Raw genomic sequence first — 14,159 nt, forward strand, 5'->3', positions numbered from 1 at the left:
CTTGAAAACTTATAATAGTAAAATTGTCATAAGGATGAAGCAGGAATGCAAGATTTTATTAAACAATCTTTGACTCATAAAAGACATCAGCGTTGTGCCATTCTAGATCATATAAATATATTTCAAAGCAGAATCATATTTCAGCAGAGAGATAAAGCACAAAAGAATATGAGTTGCAGATACCAACATAAAATATTAAACCATCCAAGAAGGGGTGTAGGTGTATGTTTATCCACACGGGCAAGTCAGGGGCTGCGAGCAAGGCAAGATTTTGGCAGTATCTCAGTAGAGCCATGAGCACAGATATCCGTGGCAGTTTTTGTGTGTGTTTTGTGGTGGCAGGGGGGTGTTTGGCATGGTTTCTTGCGGTGCGGAGCCGGGCGTTTCTGCACAGCTGCATGAAACGCTGCAGGAACATGACGGGTGTCTTTAGTCTGGCAGAGTCGTCAAAGGGAGATATGAGCTCTACCTGGATAAATAAGTATAAATAGTTTTCTTTCTGATATGTGACCAGATTATTTTCCAGTTGATTTCCAGCCAAGGTCCCAAGTGGGCCACAGATCAAAAAAAGATAAGGGTCAGTTACAAGGTTGAGCTCATTCGGCGTTGCCATAGTAACTGACCTCCAGCATCCCTGGGAGGACGGCACCCAGCTCCCCAGGTGACATTTCTGCTGCCACACCATCAATCCGCTGCCTTTCACCGCCGGGGCTGCCTAATCGGCGGGGCGCCGCACCGCAGAGCGGCTCTGTGCCGCCCGCGCCGGGGCTGGAGCGAGGGGTCCCCTTGCCCTGCAGCCACCCCGCCGGCGAGGGAAGAGCTCAGCTACATCCTTCGGGATTAATTACAAAAACGTAATGGAGCGATGTGGTCCAAACGGTTTGTACAGCAGGTCAGGCGCTTAGGCAGCAATGGCGATGAAGAAATGTCATCCCTACGACAGACATCATCTTCATCCAGAGTGAGCAGCTGCAAATTTGGCGTCTCCTCATAGCAGTTGCATCGTGTTCTCAGGCCTTGGTTTTACCTCCATCGCTGGATTGTTTTTAATGAAAACCAGTGGTGAAGTCGTGCCAGTCAGGCGAGGGGTCGAAGTGGTTCTCTGCAGGCTTTGTTTTGGAGGGGGGTGTCCATCACTGTCACCCTACCCTGCTCCCAGGCCCTTGCGTCTTCACAGCCACATAAAAGAAATTGCTGGGGAAGCTCCTGCTTTTCTTACGTTATAAATTTTTCCCTTTGCTTACTTATTTACTGGGAAATGAATTGCATAAACAGAACAGTTCTGTGCAGTTTTCATTTTATTTCCCTGTGTTCATTCCAATTTCTATTTATTTCTATTATAATTAGAGCAGTCCTTACACGGCCCATTTAATTCTACCAGATTTATGATATAATGGACAGGAGAAGGTTCTCTGTGAGCACAGTATATTAATGCTTTGTTACACTGAATTACAGTGTTTTAAAGTTCATTAAAAGTGTGGTTAACTCACGGATGTGTAGATCTGAGTACAGGAAAGATATTCCCCTTTTATTGCCTTAATTTGCTGCAGTGGAGTAGAAATATGCTGGTCTGGGAAGCTATAGTTCGGCATGTACACGTTGTTGTCAGGAGCGAGCATCAGATTGTCTTACACGATCTCTCAAATTAGGACTATTGCAGTTATTCCATAAGGGAAAATTTTGCTTTATTAAATCAAGTTGAAGAGAGAAGTTTTAACTAACAGTAAAGACAATGCCATCTTGATTTTTATTGTTCAAATCTCCTGTTTGCTGTTGGTGTGATAACGTGTCGGTGCACGACAGTGTTAATGCATACTTTTATGTTGCCATTAATATAGTTATAATTAGAAATGCAGCTGATACAGTACATGGGTTTAATACAGCATTATTAATTATACTGCATCCTCGCCAGGAGGCTGCTAGCGTCGGTTCTCTTAGAGGCTTGGAGACTCATTGTAATATGTATTAAATGCACATTGCTGCAGCAGAAATAGCTTAATGGAGAAGCATATTCCCACTTTAAAATGGGCAGAACGACAGCGTAAGTGCTCTTCCCAAGCACCCTATCAACATATTTACAACTGTCCTGCAAAGGCACCCGAACTTGGGAACAATGAGCTTCGTGCTTCGCCACCGCCGTTCAGCTGGGTCTGCGCAACCCGCTAATCCTCCCTAACAGGCAGTAAATTATGTACCTCCAAATTTATACAAATGCCTGCCTTTGACATCAGTGGGCACCACCCAGGTTTCACCTTCAGGATTCAGATAATCAGCTCTCATTCCTACCGGCTTCCCTCAAGACCAGTATGGAAATAAGTATGTGTCTGCCAGGGATCAAATGCTTTTGGAGACAAAAGTAGGTACTGAAAACATTACAGGATACTATCATCTCCCCATGATACTTTTACACAAAGCGCTCTGTTCCTCTTTTGGCCTGACATAGTTTCAGCCTGACAGAATCCAGCAGGCCTGCTTGTTTTAAACAAGAGCACATCCTATTATTTTTTTGAGAAATGAAGTGTAAAATTAATGCTTATTATTTTGAGCTTAGGAAGGGGAAAAAAAAAAAAAAAAAGGCCAGAAACCCAAGATTCTCGTTTGCTGTGCGTTGCTCGTTTAGTCCTGTAATCAATTGATCCCCGCACAGATACACTTATGGAGAAATGGGAGAAGATCTAGCACAGCAAGCTCTAAAAATCTGCATTTTATTTTACAAATGAGAGGGGCTGCATAATTCACTTGAGTTATATAGGTCTCTCATAGACGCTTGTCATGTTTAAAAAAAAAAATAAAAAAAAAAAGAGGGGGAATAAAAATGAGGGAAATGATGATATGTTTTCAGTTGCTGACGCCCAGCGCCACACGTTTGGCTGGAGCATTGGCTGTCACGCCGCATTGTCAAAAAGCCGCCTTGCATGTACCTATATGATCTTATATAATTCAAGGAATTACTCTCCAAAGGTGACTGAGTATCCCTATACATGTGCCGTGTTTCTGTGTAAAATAATATGCTGTAAAATGCCATAGAGGAGAGAGTGATTATAGCAGCAATTCTATCTATATCTTTGGGCATTTTCATATTTTGAATACACATGCATGAAAAGAGAAACGTTTGTCATGCTAACCATGGTACTTTTTTCCCCCTTTTTTCTTCCTGGATGGTTTTATAGACACAAGAAATACATAATGGACTCCTGTGGGAGTGGAATAAAAACCCCCACCGGTGAGGAGAAGGCCTTATAATTCAGAAGTGGATTTGCAAATCAAAAGGTCTTGCCTCGAGTGGGATAAATTTCCAGATCTGCAGGAACCCATTATGTTTTATTATTTTTCATTCGAGTTTTAGTTTGTTTGTTATGGGTTTAACTATTTAAAATACTGCAGGGATCAGCCAAGAAAATGCACAATCTCTGTTACCTAATTAAACATACCAAGCTGGTAAGAATATACTTGAAATGCTGAGCATTGGTGTTTGTTTTTTTTTTTTTTTTAATTTTACTGAAATTATAGGTATTTAGGCTGCAAAAGGAGCAGTCATCTAATCAGCAGTATGTGTCTATCTGTATTTATGAACACACGCGCTCACACAGGACCATAGGCTGTACATGAATCACTGTTTTACAAATACCCAGTATGTGGAGGGTAGAAAATTAATGTCAAACATGATTTCTCTGATTTACTCGTAGAAGGAATTTGTTCCATTCCCCCCAGTACCTGCTTTGTCCTCCCCAGGTTTATTGCAGCGTGGGGTTGCTGTGCACAGCCGTGTGGCTGGGCGTGCGCAGGATGCTCAGCACGAGGCACCTACCCCTTCCCTGTCTTTCCTCCCCTCCGGAGCAGATGGCAAAGATCGCACAAAGCCAAAACTTTTCAGGCAAGGGTCTGACGCGAGAAGCCAACCTTATGCTACAGCAAGGGGAGAGGGTCAGGTTTTGAAAGCCGTCCTTCAGAGAGGGTGATGTGCTCGTCTGTGGTGGCTGCCCAAACAGAGGATTGCAAACCTCGTTGCATCCTAGAAATATCCCAGTCCCCGGTTATGGCTGCCCAGGGAATTTGTGGAGCTGCTGCCGTGGAGCCACCAGGCCTTTCATCTTTATGTTCCTGACTCCTTCCTCCCTTTCCCTTTCAATTTTTACCTCCTTCCCAACCTGCCTGCTTACTTCTCCCCGGCCTGCCTCCCCGGTGCCCTGCTCTCGCCCTGCGTGCCACCGCTGCTGGTGGGCACAGCACCCACTGCCCTATGCGTGCCCGGAGGCGGCACGGCCAGCTCACCGCCACCACGTGCCGCTGCACGGAGATTTTTTTTTTTTAATTATTTTTATTTTTCACACTGCACAGAGGGCCTTTCAAGGCCCATGTGCTCTGGGAATTGCCTCCAGCTGCAAACGTGTGAGAGCCACCACCCGCACCGAGCCCCCACCGCTTGCCTGCCCTGGCACCCAACTCCCCACCTGGTAAAAGGGCTTTGAGATCCTGGGAATACCAAAGACCTTACGGAAAACAATAATTGCACTCTGTTTAGCCCCTCTCAAGATCTAAAAAGCTAATTTAAAGCAACTGTAAGTAAAGACCATGCTTGTGAAGGCTCGCATTATTCACAAGATCCAGATCCATTTGGCGAGAGATTAGCACGTGGTCTAAGGTAGTCATTGCTTAGCTATCTTGGAACTACAAACTGAAGTCGGTGATTTTTGAAGATATAAAAATAAAGCTGAGTGTACATCAAAAGACAGAATTTCTGTAGTTTTTAAAATAAGTTTTCATGAGAAGTTCGTGTGCTGCCACAGTGAAGGAAAGACACATTTGCAGGAAGACTTTACAGAAACCACCTACAATTTTTTTAAATTTTAGGTGTTTTCTGATTTATATAAACTGTACTTTATGTTGTCTAAATTTCTGCAACTCCCTCCTTTGCTTCAAGAAAACCAAAGGACTGTTTAATTTTATGTGTGAAAATTGCTTTAATATGGCCTCAGTACCTCCAGAAAAGGCTCAGCTGCACCCAGAACCACAACCTTCAGTAAACGGAGAAACGTATCATCTTACAAAAGTGGTCGGCTTGAAAAAATATGAACAGTTATTGTTATTTCCCTATGAGTTCACCTAGAATATAGGAGCAATTAAAATGGGCCCTCTGTATTCAACGCTTAAGATATATGACACGGAAATTACACTTTTAAAGGACATTTAAATACCTTCAGTGGTCTCTTCAGCTTGGAAGAAGCCAAGAGATATAAAATTAAGACTGACACTCTGCTCTGAGCTCCTGCTATTCTCTGATAGTTTTTCTTTCCTGTATGTTTGCAGTGTAGTCTGAGGTGAAGGCGGCATTTCAGCCCGCTGTCAGTCTTGTTGGTTGAATCCACACTGTTAAATTCATTTTAAACGCTGTTTGACTATTTAATAACCTATACCCGGGGCAGGGGTGCTCTCTCCCTTTGCGGTAGGATGCGAGGTGGGGCGGTGCGGTGTCACCACCGGCCTGGGCGCAGGCCTTTGGGTTCCCACGGTGGGTTGATGGCGGCACCGCTGAAAATTGGTGCCCCTCGAAGCGCCGGGGGCCGTACCCCCGAACGCCCCACTTCTCTGATGAGGCCGGAGCCGCCGCAATGTCTGCGGGTCCTTGGAAGTCGTGCGCGGCGGCACGGGCGTTTCTTGCCGACTGCTGCATCCCCGACGCTAATCTGCTGTGTCACTAACAAGTTGTATCATTTGAACCTTGCAGAGGAAGGCATCAATCATGAGTGCAAGCTGTGTAACCAGATGTTTGACTCTCCGGCAAAGCTCCTGTGTCACCTGATTGAGCACAGCTTTGAAGGGATGGGAGGCACATTCAAATGCCCTGTTTGTTTCACAGGTAAGACAGGGAGGCCGAGACAAGCCTCAGCGTGCATGGCTTGATCCAGAAATGACACTCGGGGGATTTGTAAAATACTGTATTCCTTTCCTTGGGAGAAAGAAATACTGTGCTTGGAAATGTTCAAAATATCATCTGTCTGAAACTGGGACTCGCTCTGAAGAGCAGCACTCTGGCGTTTGACACCGAGCAGCGCTGCCATGTGCGGCGGGCGCTGCGTCGCCCCCACAGCTCAAAGCCTTTTAAATTGCAGCTTGTGGCTGGTTCCCAAGCGCAGGACTTGCAAGGTACGGACCCGCTCTTGCAAGCCCTTACTGAGGTGAGCGAGGACCCCTTACAGGCCAGGTGGCTCATAGTCCACTCACGGTGGTGAGGCTCACGTGAGTAAAGGTCTGAGAAGAGCAAATTTTACAACTGTATGGTTTTTCCAGCTGCTCTCTCAGAGGTATTTTTAAGGCCAGTTTGCTTGCGGTGGCACATTTCTACTCCAGTCTGAGGACCTGCTAGGTATTCCTTCCCAGTACTTGGTTTTAAGCTGTCTCATCAGTGCAAATGATCTTGGGTGATCTTGGTTAAAGGATCTGCAGGATACATGTTAAAGGCTGCCTTTTAGATGCTCCTCAAAACAGTAGTTAACATCTACGTGTCCAAATATGTGTTACTGGACCTGTTGTCAGTAAAGGGGCACGGCAGCACCTGCAGTTCTTAAACCTTGGTGGGAGTAAGGCAAACCCACACTCCTTATCATTTGGCCCACAATTTAAGAACCTGCTTTATGTGTGAGCTGCTTCTTTCCTGAAATGTGCTATAAAATAACTCTTCGAGTGCATGTGTTTAATTCCGCTGAAGCAGCTATTTTCACATACTGATGATCATTCATATAAAATAAGACAAAAATGAAATGAGAGGAATTTTTAACCAGCTAAAGCCTGTGGTTCAATATGTTTCACTTCCAAATTTCACCTGATAAAGTCAGAATAATTGTCGATTCAAAATCACAATGCAGATGCTATGATATTTGTGATGTTAAATCATAATAATTTTTTTTATACTGAATGGAAAGCCCATTTAAAAGGTCTAAAAATTGTGACAAGGCTGCCCTTTCAGATTCACGTGTCTGCCAGAAATGCTGTTCTGGGCCACGTATATTCCAGACCAGCCATCAAGGCTCCTCCTGGCCCAGTTGTCCTGCATTAAAAATGCATCCCATGCACCTGCCGTGGGCCCAGGGCTCCCCGCAGGAGCGGTGACGTCCTCTCTTTGGTCTCATGATTGAGTTCTTCCAGTTACCCGTGGACAGTGTTAGCTTTATGTGAAATATCAAAAATCCATGCAGGATTTAGACTCCGTTAGAAGTAAGCTGACTGTCAGCCTGGAGACTCTAAATTGACTACTTGTAAGGAAGTTCTGCTGAACCGAGTGTATCGGCACTTCTCTGGCAGCTATCCTTGGACTTTCCAGAGTCTTTACAGTCGTAAAAGTGTAGTTCAAGACAAGATGTCTTACATGAAGCAATCTTAACTAATCGTACTATGTCGTTTCAGTTTTTGTACAGGCAAACAAACTGCAGCAGCACATCTTTGCAGTCCACGGGCAGGAAGATAAAATTTATGACTGTTCCCAGTGCCCACAGAAGTTCTTCTTTCAAACAGAGCTTCAGGTATGTTTACAACAGGAGTAAAAGCAAAGCTAAAGCTGATGATTTCTCTGTGCATCCATCACCCTTGTGCAGCATTTAGAAAAGGTGCATACCCTCGGTGTGGTCTCTTCTGCCCTTAAACGGTCTCTCAGTCTCCTCCTGCCTCTCTGGGTGCTATCAGGAGAAAGGGGTCTCTGAGTATGGCTGGAATAAATAAATAAGACAAGACAGATATCACGATTCTTTATGAGTATTTCTCTTGACAGTAGCGTTGCTACATCCTGACATGTCTACGTCAAACACCTTGTAAATAATTTCTTTTTCTCTATTAATAATTTAGGCACTGATTAACATACAAAGACTAAGCAAATGGTGTGCTGCCCCCTCCCCTTCCTCACTGTTAAGTCAGGAGTAAAGGAATTTTCCCTACCGAGGTATGAGAGCAAAGCATGGGTGCAGCTCAACACGGTGCTTAATTAGAAGCTCCACCAAGGCACTAGCATGTTAATAAGCTGCAGGTTCTGCAAACCAGGCATTACATGCCAGTTTCCCTGGCGGCATTGGTGGCCACAGCCACAGCAGTTTTAGCCCCCATAAAGCCGGTGCTTGGCCTGCATCCATTCCTGGGTTTAGGAATCCTTTCGGAGGGGCTCAGCAGCATGCTGCTGCTGCCGCTCTCGGGGCCCTGTCCCCAGGGGCCACCTTGGAGCCATGCTGGTGAGGCTGGGGTATAAATCAGACTGATAACCTTTGGTGCTAAACCCACGTAGATGGCGAAACCCCTATGGCGTGTGTGCCTGACACCTCACGGGAATGGCCCGCTGGAGGTGGCCCTTCCAAAGACCTTGCGGGGAGGTGCCCACCATGGCCGTCCCCCTCAGGCATATCCTACCTGGGTAGCACGGCCACCAAGATACTGCTAATGTCCCCTGGCAAGTGTGTTCTTTTTATAGAATGGTGCCGTATGCTTCGTTTAAATCTGTTAGCTTTATAAACCATGATTTACTTAAACTTTGGAGGGTTTTTATTTATCTTGCTGAATTCCCAAGCTGCTGCCTCTTGTGTCGTGCTGTCATGCTGTGGAAGGATGGTTGATCTTTTCACTTTGTTGATTTTATTTTTTTTTTTTTTCTCCCAGGGGAATCTCTTCTTTCCCTTGTTCTAGCAACCTGATTTGCATAAGTGTACAAAAGTTTTAACTATACCTTGTTAATATTTTAATAAAGTCAGCAGATTTTGGGCTTGTGTGTTCTCACTATGAACGTTTTATGAAGGCAAGAGTGGCATGAAAAGCCGGCTTTGATTTTTCCTCCCATTTTTTCCTTTAAAGTGGTGTTTGGTCAAAATGCCAGCACAATTAAAATGGGTGCACTGGCTTCCTAAGTCACTGCATTAACCTTTAAAATCAGACGGTCAAATAAAGGGAACCTTGTTAAATTATAGTCTTAACAGCGGCCCGTTTTTTGCAATTAACAGTTTTAATTACATAGTGTTTCAATTCTGAAGTGTTGTGCATTGCAAAATTGCTGCAAATAGCAGCTTTAATCAGATAAATTATGATTGTAGTTTTCCAGTTTTTATGCAGGATTTGTGTGCATTTAAAATTTCTGTGCTCATAATAATTACACGAGTAGTTTTGAATGGTGTTGGCTGAATGAAAATTCAATACTTAGCTGCACAGTTTTAGTCTTTATTTCAGCAGTGAGTCAGAAATGTGTGTTTACTTGATGCCAGGGATTTTACTAATTCAAATACCTGAGCCAAGGAGGACACAAAGCGTGTGTGTAAATCAGTTAGAAATGCTCGAGACTTTTGAATCAGTCTGCTTTGGCACGATTACCTCATCGGTTTTTGATGTGTAAGCTGCCTGCGCTAAATTCCTCAGCTGTTGGTTATATTTTTGTTGAGTAATGAAGATTTAGTATTATTTTAGTGAACCAGTTGCTCAGCTGCTAGTTAGGGTTAAATCTGCATAAACCTTTTGGGCTCTTAACTGTGCAATTGTTATTATGTGAGCAAATCACCATCCATCATGGGGTTCCGCTTGATAAATTTGACTTTTCAGTTCTGATCTTGCTTTCCCACTGGCGTGAAATAACCAGTGTCAAAATCTGAACCTACGCTTTGTTTTACTACTTTGTATTTTTAAGTGAAACCACTGAAAATACTACTTTTAAAAAATTGAGCATTCAGCTATTTCAAGAAGAAAATCGGAGTGGGGTGCTTACAGAAAAGCAAGAAAAACAAGGGGGAAAATGACAGGCAGCGCAGGGAAAAGGTAACTTTTAGAGATGTCGTGGAGTGGCATGAATTAGCCCTGCTGATTTGTGAACATTTCTTTAAACAGTTAGGGGAAACACCAAGTAAGCCCAGAAAGGCACATGTGTGCCATGTGATGAGAAACGTTGCCACTTTAAGTGTACTTCTAGGGCTTGGTGCAAATACTGTTTCGGCAGCGTAATGCTCTGGAACTGATCAGCCCCTCGTTTCACTTCTGAACTAGTAGTTGTATATTAATATAGGTTTATGCTTTGAAGTTTACACCGTCTGATGGAGCCATAAAACCAAGGCTTAAGAAAGCTCCAAGGAACAGAGTTCATTATAAAATGAACGGTGGAAATTCTGGTGTGAATCTGGAGCGATGAGTCAGTGAGGTTACCTTGATGATATTGCCAGAAGAAAAGAAAACAGAATGTTATTTAACTGCTTACATTATCTCATTGGAAATAAGGAAAGAAAACATGGTAAGGTTAAGTACAAAACACAAAGGAAACAGGATGTGTGATAACCCCACATACCCTTAGGGCAGAAGAGGAAAGACTGGCAGCTCCACTTTTTTCACATCCTCAGTTTGTAAGATTGACAGCTATGAATATGATGAAAATCTCCTGGAAAAACGTCAATGTATAGCTAACGTATAGTACACCAAGGCTATGGCATTTCATTCCCCCTACTGAAACAAGCTTAATGAAACAAGCATAGAGGTGGAGGTCTGGGGGGGGGGGGTTCCTCATGCGTGGGGCAGAAGGAACCCTTTCAAACAGAGCCCCATCTCTAGGGCTCGTGTCGGGAGCTGCTGGCCACTGCTGGCTTGCCCGCTTCTCACAGGCAGCTGGAGCCTCCGCGGCACACGGGGCATCCCGACGTGGGAGATGAGCTAGGTCTTGGACAACTGAAATCTTGGTCTCTACTATTTAAAAGCCAGCAGGGAACCTTGCCAACGCCGAAGATGGGTCAGAAATTATGACACCTAATGTGTGCTGAGAGTTATATTTGTGGTGTTATTCACATCTGGGAAATATACCTCCTCGATTGCTTGCATCAAGAATTACATTAAGCAAATAGTGACTGAGCAGTGATTTTCAGAGGAAACTTAAGGAGGATTTTCATAGCTACTCTTTTGCCACACTGCTTTTTCCAAGGAACCATCGCATAACCAAGGAAGTATTTGTATTTAAAGGATTAATTCCTGCTGTTTGCTTGTGTACTGTTAATCATACCGTTTCCTCCTAAATGATTACAATTGATGCAAACTAAGGCAAGGGATATAATAAACAATGCGCAAATAATCCAGGTACCAAGGGAGCAGGGTACCTGCCAGGTCTTTTCTAGCACAGGTGTTCAGGTGGTTTATTGCCTGCTATGAATAAAGGGCTTTCTTTCCTGTTCAGATTTGGAGATATGTCAAAGCACTAAATTGAGGGAGCTTCACCGGAGGAATTTGCTCTCGTTTTAAGTGCCCAGTTTCTTTAAACATACACATATCGAAAGGAGAGTGGCTACTATGGCTCATTGGCTAACACTGTGGTCTGTCTCCCTCCTCATTTCATTTTATGTGAAAAGCTGGCAATTTTCATATATCCATAAAGAGGCATGAGCTGCTGCACAGAAATTGCACTCATTATATTAATAATGATTTACCATGAACATCCTCCAGGGGCTTGATTTGGTCCACATCAAAGTCCTTGGGATTCTTTCCGCTGATTACAGCAGATCAAGCCCTAAGCAGGTTTTCTTTTTTAAAGTCTGCTTTTAATGTCAGCTTGATGTTAGATGTGTCTCCTATAGAGGGCTGCATCCTGCCCAGGCCAGCAGGGCACGGCAGCGAGCTGCCACATAGTCTGATGTGGCCCAACAGGGGACGTCAAGATGCTGCTCTCTACCCATGGTGGCTTCCCTGGGAGCGAGGCAATGAGGAGCAACATCTCCAGCTGCTCCTGCCAGTGGTCCTTGGGGCCATCTGGGTACAACGGTGTCCCCTGAAGCACATGGGGAGAACGAGAGTCTCTTGGTTTTTATGTGACCCACCTGCACCCAGGTGAGTCTACAGGGCTACATCCAAGGGCTCCGTTTACCACCAATGCTCAGAGTGCTAAAGAAAGACTTAAGCAATTTTTGGTCTGTGTCCAGCTATTCAAAATCTTTTAGTGGTTAATGTCTCCAGCTCCTACTTGAAAAATGGGCTTTACCTACTTCCTGGGGGCACAAGAAAGCTTACTGAAATAGGAGTAAAATTTTTCTTCCAAACAGCCCTATGTGCTTGCAACACTCTGAAATATCTCAGTGCTTCTGGGCTCCAATGTCTGTGGAGTCAGTGAGAGAAAAGCAAATCTATGGTATTCTGATGAAGTTGCACAAAATATTTTTCCCTGGGGGTGTGTGTGGATGGCAGGACAAATGGGACCTGGAATGTGGCTCTATCTCAAGGCAGTACTTTCATTTAACATAACTTTTGCTGTATTTTAGAACTTATGTGTGACTTAGATGTTGAACACCAGGAGTTTCTTGCTGGAAACAAACCACAGGCTCTTTGTATGTTTCATATCAAGCACCCACAAAATCACGTTGCATTAATTTTCTGCAAGTAAAATCCATTTTTTTCTTTTAAACAGAATTTATATCTTTTTTTTTTTTTTAAATGTTAGTCCTCCATTAAAATCCTGAAAATTACCTAGTCAGTTATCCTAGCAAATTTGGCTAGCGGATTTTAAAAAATGTTGCTATGGTGCTTGGAGTATTGTTAAATTTTAATTATTAGTAGTTACAAAGCTAATAAATTACAAGAATACCAAAATCTATTCCAGCCATATTGCTGGGTTTCATTCAGACACAGTCAGATAATTATAACTAACAATAATTAAAAATTAAAAGTGCTGTAGGCACATACCCATCATGTCGAGTCTGTCTGCCTGAACGTTCTTTATGGACTGCAAGCCCACAAATTTTATCTCTGATCTGTTGTCACAGCAGGGAAGAGTTTTACCTGCTAGGTCTCCGGTTTTCAATACATATGTTTAAATTCAGGGGAGGAGGTATATATGGCTGTTTAAAAATTTGGGGTGATGCTGGAGGTTTCCTGGGCCTGACATCCACAGAGGATAACGCTGTATCTAAGAGCAGGGGCTGTTCGTGCTCATGCACCTCTGTGTGATTTGTCAGCACCTTCTTCCCGAGCACAAAGTGAGGCAGCGTTTCCTGGGGCTGCTGTTGGAACAGCCACATAATCCAGATGGCACAGCCTCTTTGTGTGGCCAATTCTATTGAAACAGAGGATGGTGCAGAAATCTGGAATTGCCCTGTGTGTGACGTGGTGACAAGGCGTGGCGTTTTTTCATTTGGAAAGGTGATTCTGATCGCTATATTACTGCACCTTTATCATCCCAGAGGTCTCTTCAATGAGATGCAGAAAAGCTCTCAAGTCTGCAAAGACTCACCTGAGATGAAGCTTGGAAATGTCTGGCACTGGAGCAGCATGTCCCATGACAAAAAACCCCTCCTTCATTTCTTACACCATCGATGTCGTTCTGTGGCTGGTCCTGGCTAACAGTGTACACAACTTCGCATTAACACGTGCAGAAAACCCAGCAGCGATGCAGAGCTGGGGGGAAAAAAAAGAAGGGAGCCAGGTGAAAGGCATCGTTTCAGTCATTAATGCACTTAAGCGCACCCAAGTGTCAACATGTGTGATCAAGTGTAAGGAGGCATGTCGTTCCAATGTGGCAGGGCTGGCACACAGAAGGGGCTTCCTACAGCAGAGATGGCACTTGGATCCGGAGCTCAGGCTGCCCAGCTAAACCCGCCGTTGCCTGTCATCTATGCCCTAGGGCAAGGGTCCAACCAACTTTTGCGTAGGCACCATGCCATCCCAACAGATGGGCAGGAGGGTAAGCCGCCAAGAGACAATGTATATGCATCAACTGTGTTTATTGAAAGCACAATTCCTGGCTGGAAATGTCCAAACGTCTATTTATTCTGAGATAAGATGCCTTTAGTTAATGGATATGGAAATGCAGCCTAGCTTTGAACTAATTACTTTATATACATTACAAAACGTAATGCATGCAAAGGTAAGATGTGCTGATCATGGGGGGGCCAGTTAAAGGTCTGTCACGACACACAGAGCCCCTCTTAAAATTGACTGGAAGTGCCGAGGTGCTACCTGTCTCTAAGTACTGGAGACCAAATTTTGTAGGAGCTGCAGATAACTATACAAATTGCTGGTGCAATATATATAATGATGTGCAAGGAACCAACCTTTCACACCTGCAGATTTTCCTTTGCACACAGATGTCTAAGCTCACCTCCCCTCTTTGTGGTAGAAACCATTTTTACTGCATGGGTTGAATGAGGGTGATAAATTAATCCAGACCAAAGCTAGATCAG

At 44.0% G+C, this 14,159-nt stretch overlaps 1 protein-coding gene across 1 annotated transcript in view; it reads left to right on the forward strand.

Moving 5' to 3' along the window:
- Positions 1–14,159, forward strand: part of ZNF423 (zinc finger protein 423) — a 235,364-nt gene that overhangs the window by 206,115 nt on the left and 15,090 nt on the right. Inside the window, exons 7-8 of the mRNA XM_074157910.1 lie at positions 5,726–5,857; positions 7,402–7,517. Of these exons, the coding sequence (XP_074014011.1) occupies positions 5,726–5,857; positions 7,402–7,517 (248 nt within the window). The remainder of the gene's footprint in view (positions 1–5,725; positions 5,858–7,401; positions 7,518–14,159) is intronic.

This window comes from Numenius arquata, chromosome 13 (genome assembly GCF_964106895.1).
Source record: "Numenius arquata chromosome 13, bNumArq3.hap1.1, whole genome shotgun sequence".
Lineage (NCBI taxonomy): Eukaryota > Metazoa > Chordata > Aves > Charadriiformes > Scolopacidae > Numenius > Numenius arquata.